Source organism: Mustela putorius, unplaced genomic scaffold (assembly GCF_011764305.1).
Source record: "Mustela putorius furo isolate JIRA1106 unplaced genomic scaffold, ASM1176430v1.1 tig00000174_pilon_pilon_pilon, whole genome shotgun sequence".
Classification (NCBI taxonomy): Eukaryota; Metazoa; Chordata; class Mammalia; order Carnivora; family Mustelidae; genus Mustela; species Mustela putorius.
This window is the reverse complement of record NW_025421304.1, coordinates 31,886,281-31,901,737: the sequence shown is the minus strand read 5'-3', so window position 1 is coordinate 31,901,737 and position 15,457 is coordinate 31,886,281. Positions and strand designations below refer to the sequence as shown.

Below are 15,457 nucleotides of genomic sequence, written 5' to 3'. Positions count from 1 at the left end.
TTAGAGAGGGGGTAGGAAGAGCAGAGAGAGAAGGAGAGAGAGAATCTTAAGCAGGAGCTTGACCTCACAACCCTGAGATCGTGACCCGAGCCGAAATCAAGAATCCAACACTTAACTGACCGAGCCACCCAGGCGGCCCCATACGTGTGTTAAAATTAATAGAACTGTGTACCAGCAGGAATCAATTTTAGGGTAAGATAATTTTCTTTTTTTTCAAAAGTTCACACACACAGCTTCATCTCTGTCTCAGGGAGCCCTGAACTTTGGCCAGAATGGAGCAGCCCAAGGGGGTCGATTGGACGGTCATCATCCTGACATGTCAGTATCAGGAGAGTGTCCATGTCTTCCAGACAGGTAGGGGACCCTCCCTCCCACTTTGCCTCTGATGTAGATTCCTCATCACACCCTCACAGCCCCACGAGCTGGGAGGACCTGGGTTAAAGCCCAGATTCTGCTGCTTTCTAGCCATGTGACCTCAAGACCCATCATGTCATTTTCATTGAGACTCAGTTTTTTGTGTCCATTAAATGGGACTGGTTGTACTTACTCATAGAGTTGGGTGAAGATCTAACAAGTGGCTCCATGAAAAGCTACTAAGTGTTTGCTTTGGCAGCATGTATGTTGAAATTGGAACCACACAGAGAAGGTTAGCAATGGCTTCTCTGCAGGGCTGGCATGCACATTTGTGCCACATTTCGTTTTTCTTTTTCAAATACTGAATCATGACATTGTACAAACGAAATGCACAGAATGTTATATGTCCATTATACCTCAGTGCAAAATAAGCTCTCCTGAGTTAATTAAGAGAAAATAGTGACTCTCAGGAGATTGGCTTTTGCTGCTCTGGACCGGGGTGGGGAGGCTGGCAGCTGGTCCCAGCTTGCGTTCTGACCCCAGAGCTGGAGGTGCGCCAGAAGCGAGAGCAGATCCCGCCTGGGACGCTGTTACTGGCCGTGGAGGACCCTGAGACGCGTGTGGGGAGCGGAGGGGCCACCCTCAATGCCCTGCTGGTGGCTGCCGAACACCTGAGTGCCCGGGCAGGCTTCACGGTGAGTGCTTATGGTGTGCCCTCCTCCGGCACGCACGCTGGTGGGAATAGGGGTGGGGGCTCACGACAGATGGTCTCCAAGGTTACCAGCTCTGGGCTCCATCACCTGGCCAGTTCAGCATCTGGTACCCATTTTCATACCTATAAATTGGGCAGACTTAGCAGGTGGGGGGCAGGGGGAAGGCAGGGCCAGACCTTCTAATGGTTCTAGAACACTGGAGCCAGGATCTCAGAATTAGCCTTTCCAGCTTCTCTTGAAAACTTCCATCTTTCTCTCCTGGCCTCTCTTTCTCCTGTGACAACTGTTTGCCGGCACTGGGATAGAGCTGCCCTCTTTGTGCAGGGCATGGGGTCAGTGTTCCCACTGGGGCCATTTCCCCCCGCCTCACCCGCCCCACAGCCCCTTCACTCAGCCACCTTGCCCTCATGGCTCCCTGGTGTAGGGAGTGAGGCTGGTCACGGGGACGGAGGTGGCCATGTCCGGGGAGGCCACCACTGTTTGGTTGCCGTGGAGCTGACTTACCGTGAGTAACCCCGCTAACCATACATTCTTGCCTATAGATTCCCCTAAAAAATAGGGACAGAGGGATGGCCCAGGTGGAAGGCCTCTAGGCTCTCTCATCCAGAAGGGGCCAGGGCCACCCCTTGCCTGCCTATGGCCATTGGTCCTGACCTTGGCTTTTCTTCCTTTGGTACCTGAGTGAATTTGTGTTGGGGGTCTTTCCCTGAACAAGAGGACAGCATCCTTGGGTACCGTCCGCCGAGGCTTCTGTCAATGGGGCTCTTGCACTTTTGACAGGTGGTCACATCGGATGTCCTGCAGTCGGCCCGGATCCTCATCCTGCACATGGTTAGTAGGGGGCTGCGTGTTTCTGCAGGGGCCGTGCTGAAGGCTGGAACCATGGGTTAGATAGTTGTTTTATTTTTATTTTTTGTGCAAGGTGCTCATTGGGCAAATCCAGAAGAATCAGAGTCAGAATTGGTCCGAGTGTCTGGAAATAGGAACAGGCTGAATATAAGCAGCACTTGTATTGGTGTGATTTATTATGATTTAGAAGTCCAGCCAACTCTACGCATTGGCCTGGACAGAGACTGAACCGGTCTGTGACCTTGGACGAGTCACTTGACCCTTTCTTTCTAGGCCTTAGTTTCCTCATCTGTAAAAAAAGGGTGATGCCAGTTTCTACTTCACATGGAAGTGCTGAGATGATCCATGCAGATGCTAAAACAGGGCCTGGCCTGGCTCGCTCTGAGCATTCAGGGAATGTGTTTTCATTGTTTACTGGGAAGAGCCAGCCACGTAAGTTTATATAAATGACCTCAGCTTTCTTTCTTTTTTTTTTTTTTTTAAGATTTTATTTATTTATTTGACACAGAGGGAGAGCACAAGCAGGGGAAGTGGCAGACAGAGCGAGAAGCAGGCTCCCCGCAGAGCAGGGAGCCCTATGCAGGGCTTGATCCCAGGACCCTGAGATCATGACCTGAGCCAAAATCAAGAGTCAGTCACTTAACCAACTGAGCTATCCAGGTGTCTCTTGTTTAGATTTTTTAAAAAGTAACCTCTTCACCTGACAGGGTGCTCTAACTTACAACCCGGAGATCAAGAGTTGCACACTCTACCAGCTGAGCCAGTCAAGTGCCCTTTTATTATTTTTTTAAAAGATTTTATTTTATTTATTTGACAGGCAGAGATCACAAGTAGGCAGAGAGGCAGGCAGATAGAGAGAGAAGTGAAAGCAGGCTCCCCGCCGAGCAGAGAGTCCGATGCAGGGCTCGATCCCAGGACTCAGGGATCACGACCTGAGCCGAAGGCAGAGGCCTTAACCCATGGAGCCACCCAGGTGCCCCTCCAGTGCCCTTTTAATTGGAATTTTGATTAAGATGAATACAGATCCACGTGCAAGAAAAAATACAAAGAGAAGCCTTTGCCAACTTTGCCCAGATTTTTCCAGTGGCAATATTTTCGAGATCTGTAGTGTAACTGCAGCTAGGATATTGACATTGATATAATTGCCAGTCTTTCCCCCTGGTTTTACTTGTAGGTGTGTGTGTGTGTGTGAAGTTTTGTTGTCTCCACCTGCTCATTATCTCATTAAAAATGAAAAATCTGAAAGGATACAACTCAAAATGAGGACAATGGCTCTTATCCCTGAGGAATTGTCTTATTTTTGCAGGTCTGCACTTTCTAATTTTTCACCATAATCATGTAATTGAAAACGTTATAAGAAATAACTCTGGGGGCGCCTGGGTGGCTCAGTGGGTTAAGCCTCTGCCTTCGGCTCAGGTCATGATCTCGGGGTCCTGGGATGGAGCCCTGCATTGGCTCTCTGCTCAGTGGGGAACCTGTTTCCCCGCCCCCGCCTGCCTCTCTGCCTACTTGTGATCTCTGTCTGTCAAATAAATAAATAAAATCTTTTTTTAAAAAAAGTTCTGAAAAAAAGAAAGAAAGAAAGGACTCTGATGAGGCTCTGGGTGGCTCAGTCAGTTAAGCGTCTGCCTTCTGCTCAGGTCATGGATCCCAGGGTCCTGGAATCGAGCCCCACTTCAGGCTCTCTGCTCAGAGGAGGGTCTGCTTCTTCCTCTTCCTCTCCTTGTGCTCTTTCTCTTCTCAAATAAATTAAAAAAAAAAAAAAACTGAGAAAGCGCATTTCACATTAAGATTTTAAGTAATTACACCCAGTGTGGGGCTTGAACTCACCATCCTGAGGTCAAGAGTTGCGTGCTCCATGGACTAAGCCAGCCAGGGGCCAGTGAAAATGTACATTGTAAAACGTCTTCTAGCTTAATGGCTTCCTGCCTGGAACAGCTGATAGGGTGTCCCCAGGCTCTCTGCCCTGAGGGTTCTTTCTCTTGTGGTTGTTCCCTCCCTAGGGCCGAGATTTCCCTTTTGAGGACTGTGGCCGGGCCTTCACCTGCCTCCCTGTGGAGAACCCCGAGGCTCCAGTGGAGGCCGTGGTCTGCAACCTGGACTGCTTGCTGGACATCATGAGCCATCGGGTGAGGCTGGCGGTGATCATGGGGCCTCACCCCAGAGTGAGCCACGGCTCTCCCACAGTACCCCCGGCTATGCCATCTGTGCTGGTGCAGACAGGAGATCCCGGGAGGAACGGCTCTGGGGGTGCCCAGACCTAGAGCTTCAGGAAGTTAGTCTGGGCCATGCGGGTGGAGAGGTGTCCCGCTCAGAGTAGAGGGAAGGACCGGCCTTGGCACCACTGGTCGGGGGAGGCCCCAGCAGCCAGAGTCCTCCTGGACAGGCCACCACTGGGTTGTGTGAGAGCAGAGAGCTGGGCCAGGCCGCTGGCTCCATGCTCTCCCTCCTCCACAGCTGGGCCCAGGCTCCCCGCCAGGTGTGTGGGTTTGCAGCACCGACATGCTGCTGTCCGTTCCTCCGAACCCAGGTGAGCCTGAGAGGGCTTGGGCCTGCCTACCCTAGCCACAGCCAGCCACCTTTCTTCACGTGATCTCTGGGCTTCCCTTCCCCCTCTGGTTAGAGAATGGAGACACCCCACCCTGCCCCTTCCGCCCTGCAGGGCTCTGTGGAAGATCTTTGGGAGGGCAGGTGTTATCATTCTCCCAGAGGAATGTCCATTGTCTTCGGAGACCATGTTCCCTATAGAGGTGTCTGGATGCCCCTCCCCAGAGCTCTTGCCTCCTCCTGGCTGGGGCCCTGTGTCTTGGGTTGGGGGGCCCCAGGGACCTGCCTGACTGCCTCACTCACAGGGATCAGCTGGGACAACTTCCGGGGAGCCAGAGTGATTGCCCTTCCGGGGAGCACGGCCTATGCCCGGAACCATGGTGTTTTCCTCACTGATGCCCAGGTAGTGCCCCTGCGACAGTGGTGTGGGCCACTGAACCATCTGGGTTGGCCTCCTGGCCCTGTGCTCAGGAAAGCCGCTCATCCTGGGCCTTCTGGCGTGGTGTGGTTTGGGAGCAGTTCCCTGGCAAACAGCCCCTGTGCTCACTTAGTTGGCTCCTGCTGGGTCCTGCGCTGGAGCTCAAGTGGTGAAGACTTTCAGAGCCTGCCCTCTACCGTCGGTGGTGGGGGTGGGGGTGGGAGTGTCGGCGCTCCTGTCCCCCCCCTCCCCCCACCCAGCACGCTGGGACCTGGTTTTCATTGGGAGAACACCGTGCGGTCCCCTCCGGGCTGGTCCTCCCTTGCTGTTTGCCCTCTGTTCTCTTCCCCACCCGACGCAGGGCTTCGTTTTGGACATTTACTACCAAGGCACCGAGGCAGAGATCCAGCGGTGTGCCAGGCCGGATGGGCGGGTGCCGCTGGTACGGCTGCTAGACCCACGCTGGGGGCTTTGGAGGCCTTCTGGGATGAGGCAGGGAGTGTTGGCCTTCCCGTTCAGGGCAGAGCTCCGCTCCTTCCTGAAGATTCTGGGGCAGGCCAGAACCAGAAGCTGAGTAACGTCTAGAACTAGTGTTCAGGGGTGCAAGTAAAGCTAGAATCTGAGGAAGGTGTGGCCTTGGAATTCAGGGTCGGGTCCCGAACCAGAATGTGGGTAATTTCGGGAAGCAGTTGGGAGGAAGTCTAGAATCTAACTTGGGGGATGCTTTTAGAATGAAAGACAAGGATAGGGCTGTTGGGTAAGGGTTTGGAACTGGACCTTGAGGAAGATAGGGAACTATTTCTCGTTCTCTATCTCTAGTTCAGGAAGGCCTGAAAATTGAGGGGGGGTGGTGTCAGAACGTGCCTGTTGAGGGGTCCCTGAGTGGGAGCCCCTCCCAGTAAGCCTGGAGCCTGGGTGCTGGAGTGGCCCAGACACAAAGGACCCTGCCCGTTGTGGCAGCCAACCTTGCCTGACCCGTCTGCATGGGCCTTCCCATACCCTTCCCAACTCAGGCCCAAGCCTGGCCCCAGCATACCGTGCTCCCCACCTGACCCTGACCTCTTCAGGTGTCCGGGGTGGTTTTCTTCTCTGTGGAGACAGCTGAGCACCTCCTGGCCACCCATGTGAGCCCACCCTTGGATGCCTGCACCTACATGGGCTTGGACTCCGGAGCCCGGCCTGTCCAGGTGACCAGGGGTGTGGGCTGGGGTCCCCAGGCCTTGGATAGACACCCTGACACTGGCCGCCTCATTGCATGGCCTTGGGCCAGTCCCTTTCCCTCTCTGGGTTGGTGTTTCTGGGAATGAGACTCCCCAGCTCAGCCCAGGAACCTTCCCAATAGCTGTGCTTCCTACCCCTGCCCCAGCTGTCTCTCTTTTTCGACATCCTGCTCTGCATGGCCCGGAACGTGAACAGGGAGGACTTCCTGGCAGGGCAGCCCCCGGAGATGGGGCAAGGTGACTCGGACGGCACAGGTTATCTGCAGGCTGCCCGGGCTGAGCTGTGGAGGGAGCTTCGCGATCAGCCCCTCACCATGGGTGGGTACTGCCGCTCGGCTCTCTGGGGCGGGGAGACCACAGGAGTGAGGGCCCCTTGATGAGGTGGCTTCCTGCCCGAACCCCAGGCTCCCATATAGGCCTAGTGTCTGCCGGACAATGACCCTCTCCCAGTCCAGAACCCATAACTCTCTTCCCTTCTCCTTTGTCTCATTCCCGGGCTCCTAGCTGGGTGACTGGGACAGGTGCTGAGCCTTTCTAGATTCCCACTTCCACAGGGGCACAGGGGCACATTGGCCTGCCTGCCTTCCCGGGGCCTGATGATGTGTGTTCCGGTGGGAGGCCTGGCTGGCATCTGCCTCAGCAGGCACGAGGTTGGGGTCAGTCCTCGTGTCTTTACAGCTTATGTCCCTGACGGCAGCTACAGCTACCTGAGCAACTCGGCCAGTGCGTTCCTGGGCAGCCTCACGTTCCCAGGGGCTCCCAGGGCCCGGGTAGTGCACTCCCAGGTGGAGGTAAGGCCTGCCTGGGGCGGGGGGCAGCAGAAGTGCCTGCCGGGGTACCTGGGGCTTCAGGAAAGGGAAGGGATAGCCGGTGCTTGGAACAGAGCACCTATGAGTGTAGGCGCGATTATTCTCATCGTTCACTTGAGGCACTGGAGGCTCCGAGAGGTTAAGTATCTTGCTTAAAGCCACAGAGCCCATGAGTGGCCAGGTCTGCCGGACTGAGAAACTAGAGAAAACTCACTCCACGCTTTCTGTGGGGTCTGCTTGGGGAGACAGGTACATTTGAGGCGACAGGCCAGGGTCAGTGCCGTGAGCTGAGGAAGAAGGCAGGTGTCAGGAAGCTCACAAGTGGCCCTCAGGGTGGCAGGGGTGGGGGTGGCTAGACAGGTGGGAGAGGATTCCTGGGAGAGCTGTCATGGGGGACCTCTGTCACGGAGGGCAGATTCGGTCTGGGGGAGAAGGCGGGCAGAGTGTGCCGCTAGGGGCCAGCGTGGACAAGGGGTGAGGGGAGCTGGCCTGAAGTTGGGACCAGGGTGGAGGGATCTGGCTGGCCATCAGGCTTGGGTAGCAGCGGGAGTTCTGGCCAGAACCTTGGATGCTCAAGGGGATTGGGCAGTCCTGGGCTTGGGGCTCTCACCACCTCCTCCCTGGCTTCACAGGAGCTGGAGCTCCTGGGCGGCGGCAGCTCTGTGGTCAGCTGCCTGCTGGAGGGCCCCGTCCAGCTGGGTGCTGGGAGTGTCTTGCAACACTGCCACCTTCAGGTGAGGCCAGGGAGCGGGACAGAGGGAGGGCAGGGCTTCAGGGGCCCGGGTCCCCCGTGGCCTGCACTCCTGGAGAGACTGGATGGCCATGAGGGGTGATCCGAGCCTCGGCTCCGGGGATGGCTCAAATGCTGGGTCCTGCCGGTCGGCAAGGCTGACCGCCCCCTTGTTCACAGATGAGAAAGTGGAGGCTTGAAGCCGAGACCTCCTCCCCCACGGGCGGGGCCCCTGCGGGGGACAGACCTCCGGTTCTGAGAGTGGACTGGTGGGGGTACCAAGGGCTGTGCTGGGATGTCTGCCTTCTCTTTTCCAGGGCCCCGTTCACATCGGCACTGGCTGCCTTGTGAGTGGCCTGGACACAGCTCAGTGTGAGGCCCTGCGTGGCTTGGAGCTGCACGATCTCGTCCTGCAGGGACACCACGTGCGGCTGCACGGTGCCCCAGGCCATGTATTCACCCTCGTTGGCCGTCTAGACAGCTGGGAGGTAGGTGTCCTCCCCCACTCCCTCATCGCCCGCCGTAAGGCTTTGGGGAGCCTCAAGCATCCCAGCCCGGCACCTGTGCCGCTGTGAGTGTCTCTAAGCCCTGGCCTGCCCATGTTGTAGGCCAGATGATGAGGTCCAGAGAGGGTGGTGGCCCACCTTGGACTGCAGAGCCAGTTATGGTCGATGGGCCTAGAAACAGGTTTCCACTCCGAGTTCCTGGAACCTGGGCAGGAGCACTGAGGCTCCAGAGCTTGGCACATTGTTTCAGAACTTGCTTGTATATGTGCCCGTCTCTCTTTCTGTTCCTTCTGGTCTTAGTGTCCCTCGCCCCTTCCTGTCACCCCCGATGCCCTGACTGCCTCCTCCTCTTCCCCCAGAGGCAGGGGACAGGAACGTATCTCAACATGTCCTGGAGTGAATTCTTCCAGAAAACAGGTGTTCGGTAAGGTGGGTGGCCCCAATGGGCCTCCATGAGCCTCAGTAGGCAGGGGGGCTGCCTCTCTGGGGCTCATCCCTGCCCTTGCTCCTGCCCCACAGAGCCACACCCACCCCTCCAACCATCCCTGGGGCCTGGGGTAGTTTGGGGCAGCCTGATTTGCCCCAGCATCTTCCTGGGCAACTCCAAATTCCTGGCTCTGCTCAGGCTTTGGGATTTTGTTCAGTGGTCTAGGAAAGGAGGCAAGGCAGCTGGGCCTCCTTCTCTGAATTGTCCACTTGGGCTGCCTCCGGAGGAGTTTGTCCTGTCCCCATGAATGAGCCAGCTCCCAGCTGACAGGCAGTCAGGGCTTGGTGACCAGGCAGGAGCCCTGGCTTCCCCCCTGCTAATGTGCCTTTTCCTCACATCAGGGACTGGGATCTGTGGGATCCAGACACTCCCCCTGCAGAACGTTGCCTTCTTAGTGCCCGCCTCTTTCCTGTGCTCCACCCCTCGAGGGCCTTGGGGCCCCAGGACTTGCTGTGGATGCTGGACCCCCAGGAGGATGGGGGCAAGGCCCTACGGGCCTGGCGGGCCTGTTGGCGTCTGTCCTGGGAGCAGCTGCAGCCGTGCCTGGACCGGGCTGCCATACTGGCCTCCCGCCGGGACCTTTTCTTCTGCCAGGCCCTGCGTAAGGCGAGGCATGTGCTGGAGGCCCGGCAGGACCTTAGCCTGCGCCCGCTGATCCGGGCCGCTGTCCAAGAGGGCTGTCCTGGGCCCCTGCTGGCCACGCTGGACCAGGGTGAGTGTACTGGAAAGCCCATCCCACCGTCACCTGCCCTCTGGCTCATCGGTCTGAGGGCACTAGGGAGCCAAGAGACTTTAAAGCAGGGGAGAGACGCAGTAGAGTGTACTTGTAACTTTGTGGGAAGTTTCATCCCTGTCTGTGGGGAGTTTGGTGAGAGGCTGAGGCCCAGGACTGAGCCTCTGGGTCCTTGGGCCATCAGCAAACCCTTCGTGTTTTGCAGTGGGTTGGGATGTGGTTGGCTCCATCTGGAGGCCCAGGCACACAGGCTGGGGGCTCAGCCTTAGTCTCATGGGCAGATCTCATTATTCCCATTTAAGCCGGTTGGGGGTAGGGCTGAGAGTAAACCCAGGTGGTCTGACCCGGAAGCCTGAGCTCCCAACCCCTGGGGACATCCCGGGTGAGGGTGAAGAGGCACATCTGGGATAGGGCTGATGAGAAGAACTTTCCCAGGCAGCAAGGCGGGGAATGTTCATGGGCAAGGACACATCTTGGGCAAAAGCGAAGAGGTATGAGGGACCTGGAGTGTTTGGGGATGGCCAAGTAGTCTTCGGGGCAGGCCCCCCCCCCCATCACACTGACTCCTGGTTTCTCAGTTGCAGCTGGTGCGGGAGACCCTGGTGTGGCAGCCCGGGCTCTGGCCTGTGTGGCCGATGTCCTGGGCTGCATGGCGGAGGGTCGAGGAGGCTTACGGAGTGGGCCAGCTGCCAACCCTGGGTGGATGCGGCCCTTCTCGTACCTGGAGTGTGGAGACCTGGCGGGAGGTGTGCAGGCGCTGGCCCAGGAGCGGGACAAGTGGCTGACCAGGTGGGTGCTAATGACATCAAGACCTTTGGAGAGGTCCCTGGCCATTCTTGGAGGTGGAGACCCACAGGGAGGTGGGGCGTCTTCCTACCCAGGTTCCCAGAGCAGTCGGGTCCCCAAGCCCAGACAGTCCATTCCCAACTTGGGGCTGTGTGCCAGCCTATCTCCCTGACCTCTTGGCAGGCCGGCCTTGCTGGTGCGAGCTGCCCGCCACTATGAGGGAGCCGGGCAGATTCTCATCCGCCAGGCTGTGATGTCAGCCCAGCACTTTGTCTCCACGGAGCCGGTAGAGCTGCCAGCACCTGGGCAGTGGGTGGTGGCCGAGTGCCCGGCTCGTGTGGATTTCTCTGGTGAGCCCCAGGGGGGTGGAGGTGAAGGTAGCCACCCCAGAGCTGGGCTCGCAGCCCTTGTGACCGATTTGGTCTTGTCCAATTGCTGAAGGTGGCTGGAGTGATACGCCACCCCTTGCCTATGAGCTCGGTGGGGCAGTGCTAGGTTTGGCTGTGCGAGTGGATGGCCGCCGGCCCATCGGGGCCAGAGCACGCCGCATCCCGGAGCCCGAGCTGTGGCTGGCAGTGGGGCCTCGGCAGGACAAGATGGCCATGAAGATGGTATGCTGGAGCCTGGATGACCTGCAGGATTACTGCCAGCCCCATGCCCCAGGTCAGGGCACTTGTGACATCTACAGGCGGGGATGGCACTTGTGGCCAGCTGAGAGGTGAGGGCAGAACCTTGGAGACCCTGCAGGCCACAGAGGCCTGGCCTGAGGGTGAGCCAGTCTGGTGGAGGAGCCCCGAAGTCATCAGAGGGCCTTTTATGGCTTGGAGATGGGGCCTACAATACTTCTGGGCTTTTGTCCCCCAGTGAGCCCCATGCTGGGCTGGGCAGTAGTGGAGGTGGCTTGGGGTATCTGCTTCTACCCTTGGAGACCAAATTCCTTGCTGGTCCCTTTGCAGGGGCTCTGCTGAAGGCAGCCTTCATCTGTGCGGGGATTGTGCATATCGGCTCCAAGCTTTCATTGAGAGAGCAGCTGCTGCAGACCTTCGGGGGAGGCTTCGAGCTGCATGCCTGGTCTGAGCTGCCTCATGGCTCTGGTCTTGGTGAGCGGGTCTTGTCTCCCTGCTGCCCATCGGTTGCATCCCCAACCCCCCCGGCCTCCCCTCTGATCCCTTCCCCAACTTCTGCCCAGTGGAGGGAGCGGGTGGGGCAGGACGGGGCCCGGCAGGGCTGTTTCATGTCTGGTGTCTTCCTCGGCACCCTGCAGGCACGAGCAGCATCCTGGCAGGCGCAGCCCTGGCCGCCTTGCAGAGGGCCGCGGGCCGGGTGGTGGGCACCGAGGCCCTGATCCATGCAGTGCTGCACCTGGAACAGGTGCTCACCACAGGTATGGGACCGCCCTGGGGCAGGACGGAGGTCACAGGCACTTCTCCGAGGCCCTCCAGGGGCTCCCTGGACTTGCAGACAGCCATGTAACTGTACTGCTTAAAGTGGCTACAGTGTCCTTCTTACTGCCCTGAGCCTTTATGGTTGGTTTTCAACTTGAAATGTTTCAGCCTCCAAGGGCCTGATGCTTAGGAGCACCTGCTAAATAACAGATTCTGTGCTGTAGTTTTCATGTGTCTTACTAGGTACCTGTTATACCCAGTGCTAGTCCTCATGATTCTGTCCCCACCAAGGGCTGTCCCTCAGGGTGGGTCTGGGCAAAGGTGGGTTTGGAATACGGGATAGAACTTTAAGCTTGTCTTCTGGGCATATGTGCCCCCCACTACCATAGGGGGTTGCGCAGAGGGCCCAATACATGGCTGTGATCATAATGGAACGTTACTGGCACCTTCCTCCCCAATACTACCTTGGCCCCTTGGAATCCGTTCACAAGGGAGAGCAGTTGGTTTGTCTGACTCCAGATCCTGTGGCACTCTGGTCACCTCCGGATGCAGGGCCTCGCCTGCAGGACCCTGGGAAGGAAGCTGGATGCCTGACTTCTCTGGCTACTTTGTAGCCCACCCGCCTCCCTTCACTGCCATGATTCACACCCCAGAAAGGGTAGTCATTAGCAGGGTGGGGGAGGGGGCTTTTCACTTTCCTTCAAATCCTTCCTTTAGCCAACTGACAACAATTTGTTAAGTATCCACTCTGTGTCGGGCCTTGGGGATAAAATGAGCAAGTGAGCAAAAACAGGGTTCTTGCTCTCAGAAATCCCATCACCTACTGAGACAGACCTTAATCAATAAGCACTCAAACGAACATATCATTACACTCTGTGCTGAGTGCTCTGAAGGAGAGGGGTGCTGGTAAAGAGTTCTTGACATTGGGGGCCTGACGCCAACCGCCATGTCTCGGCTGTAAAGTTCCAGAAGCTTCCTGCCATTGGCATTTTGTACTTTAAATCCTTGTAGGCCCTTCCCCAGATGTGAAAGGCCTATCAGAATTCTCTCAAATAGTGTCACTTTTATGTAGCTGCAAGAGGAGATCATACTGTTCATTGCTAAAGTAGGATGTGAACAAGCTCTTTCAAATTCAGTGATGCTGCTGAAAAGCTGGTTTCTAACCTCAGCACTTTTTGTTAGAAAAGACAGGGTGCAAGAGCCTGTTCGGGGCTGCAGGGAAGGTCCTATGTCATCTCTCCTGGAGGGGACAAGTTTTCCATTAGGGCTTACCCTCTGATGTGGTTTACCCTATTCCATTTACAGTTAGGTCTGCAACAGAACTCAGGCCTTGTGAGTTCCAAGCTTGGCTCTAGAGTGAAACCCTTTCCCCTTGCTGGGCTTGTCCTTTTCCCAGGTCTGGGGGCAGAAGCTGCACAGCTAACCTGGCCCAGCCTGAGCTGGGGGAAGCTGTCTTCCCACACTGGTCCCTGCCCGGGGTGTAGGGCTGGGAGACGGAAGTTGAGCCAGATAGGCTCCAAAAGTGATGGGACGCTGGGCTTGCAGGAGGTGGCTGGCAGGACCAAGTGGGTGGCCTAATGCCTGGCATCAAGGTGGGGCGCTCCCGGGCTCAGCTGCCACTGAAGGTGGAGGTGGAAGAGATCATTGTGCCCGAGGGCTTCGTCCAGCAGCTCAACGACCACCTGCTGCTGGTGTACACTGGCAAGACCCGGCTGGCACGGAATCTGCTGCAGGTGAGCCCTGGCCCCGGGAGGGAGGGAGGCAGGCAGCTCGGCTGGGCCCACATCCTTACTGCCTCCCTCCTGCCCCATCTGCAGGATGTGCTGAGGAACTGGTATGCCCGGCTGCCTGCCGTCGTGCAGAACGCCCACAGCCTGGTGCGGCACACCGAGGAATGTGCTGAAGCCTTCCGCCGAGGTGAGGTCCTTCTTATTGGGTCTCAGGGCACTGGGAGTGAGTACCTTGTCACTTGTGGGTCTGAGGTCAGGAGCCTTTGCAGGCTTGGCTCAGACCCCATATATGAGGCCCTTGGAGACAGAAGTCTACTGTCTCCTCTATGGGGTCTCACACTTAGGTGGGAGCCCTATCTTAGGATAACACTTGCATCATGAGGCAGGCCTCTAGCTGCACTGACCAGGCAGCAGACTGGGAAGAAGGCTCAGCCCCATTGTTGAATTCCAGACTCAGTGGATTAGGGTTCCATGTGTGTGGCCACAGTTGACTAAAAACTGTATTGGACCCCATGCCAGCTGCTCTATGCACCTTTAGTCCTCAAACAACCCTGTGTGGTGGGCTTCAGCACTCCTCTTTCCAGCCAGGACTGGATCTAGGTTTTTAACCATGACACTGGTTAAGTAGTGCCCCTTGGCACCTCTTTCGGTCTACAAATGGGTGTTGAAGGAATATCCTGGCTCAGGCAGGCCACTCCTCTCTGTCCCCTCTCCAGGGAGCCTGCCTCTGCTGGGCCAGTGCCTGACCTCATACTGGGAACAAAAGAAGCTCATGGCTCCAGGCTGTGAGCCCCTGGCTGTGCGGCGTATGATGGATGTCCTGGCCCCCCACGTACATGGCCAGAGCCTGGCAGGGGCAGGTGGCGGGGGTTTTCTCTATCTGTTGACCAAGGAGCCGCGGCAGAAGGAGGCTCTGGAGGCTGTCCTGGCCAAGACTGAGGTACCTGTGTTGGGGGTGTGGTTATTGGTGGGGGACAAGAGCCCTCACTGTGGCCCACCACTAAGCAGGGGCTACAGCTGCAAGTCCCCAGACCACCTAGCAGCATGAAGTTTGTGGCCTGCTCAGAGCCTCCTGTTCTCTGAACACCTCCTGTCCTTTGCTCCCAGGGCCTCGGGAACTACAGCGTCCACCTGGTACAAGTGGACACTCAGGGCCTGAGCCTGCAGCTACCGGGTGGTGAGACCTCAACCTGATGCTCCTTCCCAGAAGGCTTGTCTCTTTGTAAGAGGAGAAAACCTGGAGCTACAGCAGCCCTGCCCTTCCTTCCCCCATGGGAGTGTCAGCCTTCTACTCTCTACCTAGCCCTTTGCGAACCTGCTTCCAAGGGAAGCCAGCTACCGGGAGCTGGGGCCCAGCCCTTTCTGGAGCTTGGGAATGGATGGTGCCTGGGAATAGGTCTGTGACCTTCTGGTTGACTGTGGCCTAGGCTTGGCCTCTGCTCCATCTGGACATAGGAAAGTCCTAAGCTCAGTGTCCCAGGTGGCCTTTACAAAGGCCCACCTTGGGCCTTGGCCTCCTCATTCTCCATGAGGGCCTGGAAAAAGGATGACCAGCTTTAGCAGATGGCTGGGGTCCCTTGGTTAAGGCCAACCCTGAAAAGGCTCTCTGAGGTATTTCCTGTGGCCTTCCTTAGAGGTCAGGCGTTTGCCTGAGAAGAGACTTCCTGTTCAACACTCACTGCGCTCCAGCCAGGGAGCCGGACAATGAGGAATAATCCTGACTTGATGAGGAATTCTGAATGAGGAATTCAGCCTGACTTGATGGGGGAGGCGGAACAGGGGTGTGGGTCCATACTCCTGTTTGTGGCCATGAGCCAATGCAGTCTTAACAGAAAGTCACCACTAATAGAGGCCTTAACCATTAACACTACGGACGATGCCACATGACCCAGTGCCTATGGGCAGTTGGTTCTCAGGATTGCAACCTTCTTGGAATAAATTTTCTCTGCCCTTCCAGGCTGTTTTCATAAAGCTCTTTTTTGTCCCTGCCAGGAGTAATTCTCACTTGTGTTGGCACTGTGGGCAACTGCCCCTGAGATGATCCAGCTCCTGGTGCTAAGGGCCCAGGAGGGGCATGAGGATCCAGGATTAGAGGAGGTTGAGGTGCGTGCTTCATGTGGGTCCTGACGGTGACTGTGTACCCCTTGGAGTGCAGGAGGAGGCTGAGGCTTTAGGCTTTTGCTTTCACAC

The 15,457-nt window shown here is 57.0% G+C and overlaps 1 protein-coding gene and 1 non-coding gene across 3 annotated transcripts; both read left to right on the top strand.

Moving 5' to 3' along the window:
* The first annotated feature begins 220 nt into the window (after window positions 1-220).
* Window positions 221-15,223, top strand: FCSK (fucose kinase). 2 transcript variants are annotated; one of them, XM_013057025.2, is made up of 23 exons: window positions 221-354; window positions 898-1,049; window positions 1,848-1,898; window positions 3,920-4,045; window positions 4,374-4,446; window positions 4,769-4,866; window positions 5,243-5,323; window positions 5,949-6,068; window positions 6,248-6,419; window positions 6,780-6,892; window positions 7,543-7,644; window positions 7,958-8,128; window positions 8,506-8,570; window positions 8,975-9,345; window positions 9,945-10,155; window positions 10,336-10,502; window positions 10,594-10,815; window positions 11,109-11,252; window positions 11,417-11,536; window positions 13,083-13,270; window positions 13,355-13,454; window positions 13,984-14,207; window positions 14,375-15,223. In XM_013057025.2, the coding sequence occupies exons 1-23, from the start codon at window positions 273-275 to the stop codon at window positions 14,459-14,461; spliced, it is 3,240 nt and encodes a 1,079-aa protein (XP_012912479.1). In that variant the 5' UTR covers window positions 221-272; the 3' UTR covers window positions 14,462-15,223. The 2 variants fall into 2 exon arrangements, with proteins under 2 accessions (XP_012912479.1, XP_044932229.1); XM_045076294.1 differs by lacking the exons at window positions 221-354; window positions 898-1,049; window positions 1,848-1,898 and adding an exon at window positions 2,201-2,348.
* On the top strand, window positions 602-705 carry LOC123391089. Its single transcript, XR_006605714.1, has one exon. It is a non-coding gene; the product is annotated as a U6 spliceosomal RNA (small nuclear RNA).
* Window positions 15,224-15,457: the final 234 nt, after the last annotated feature.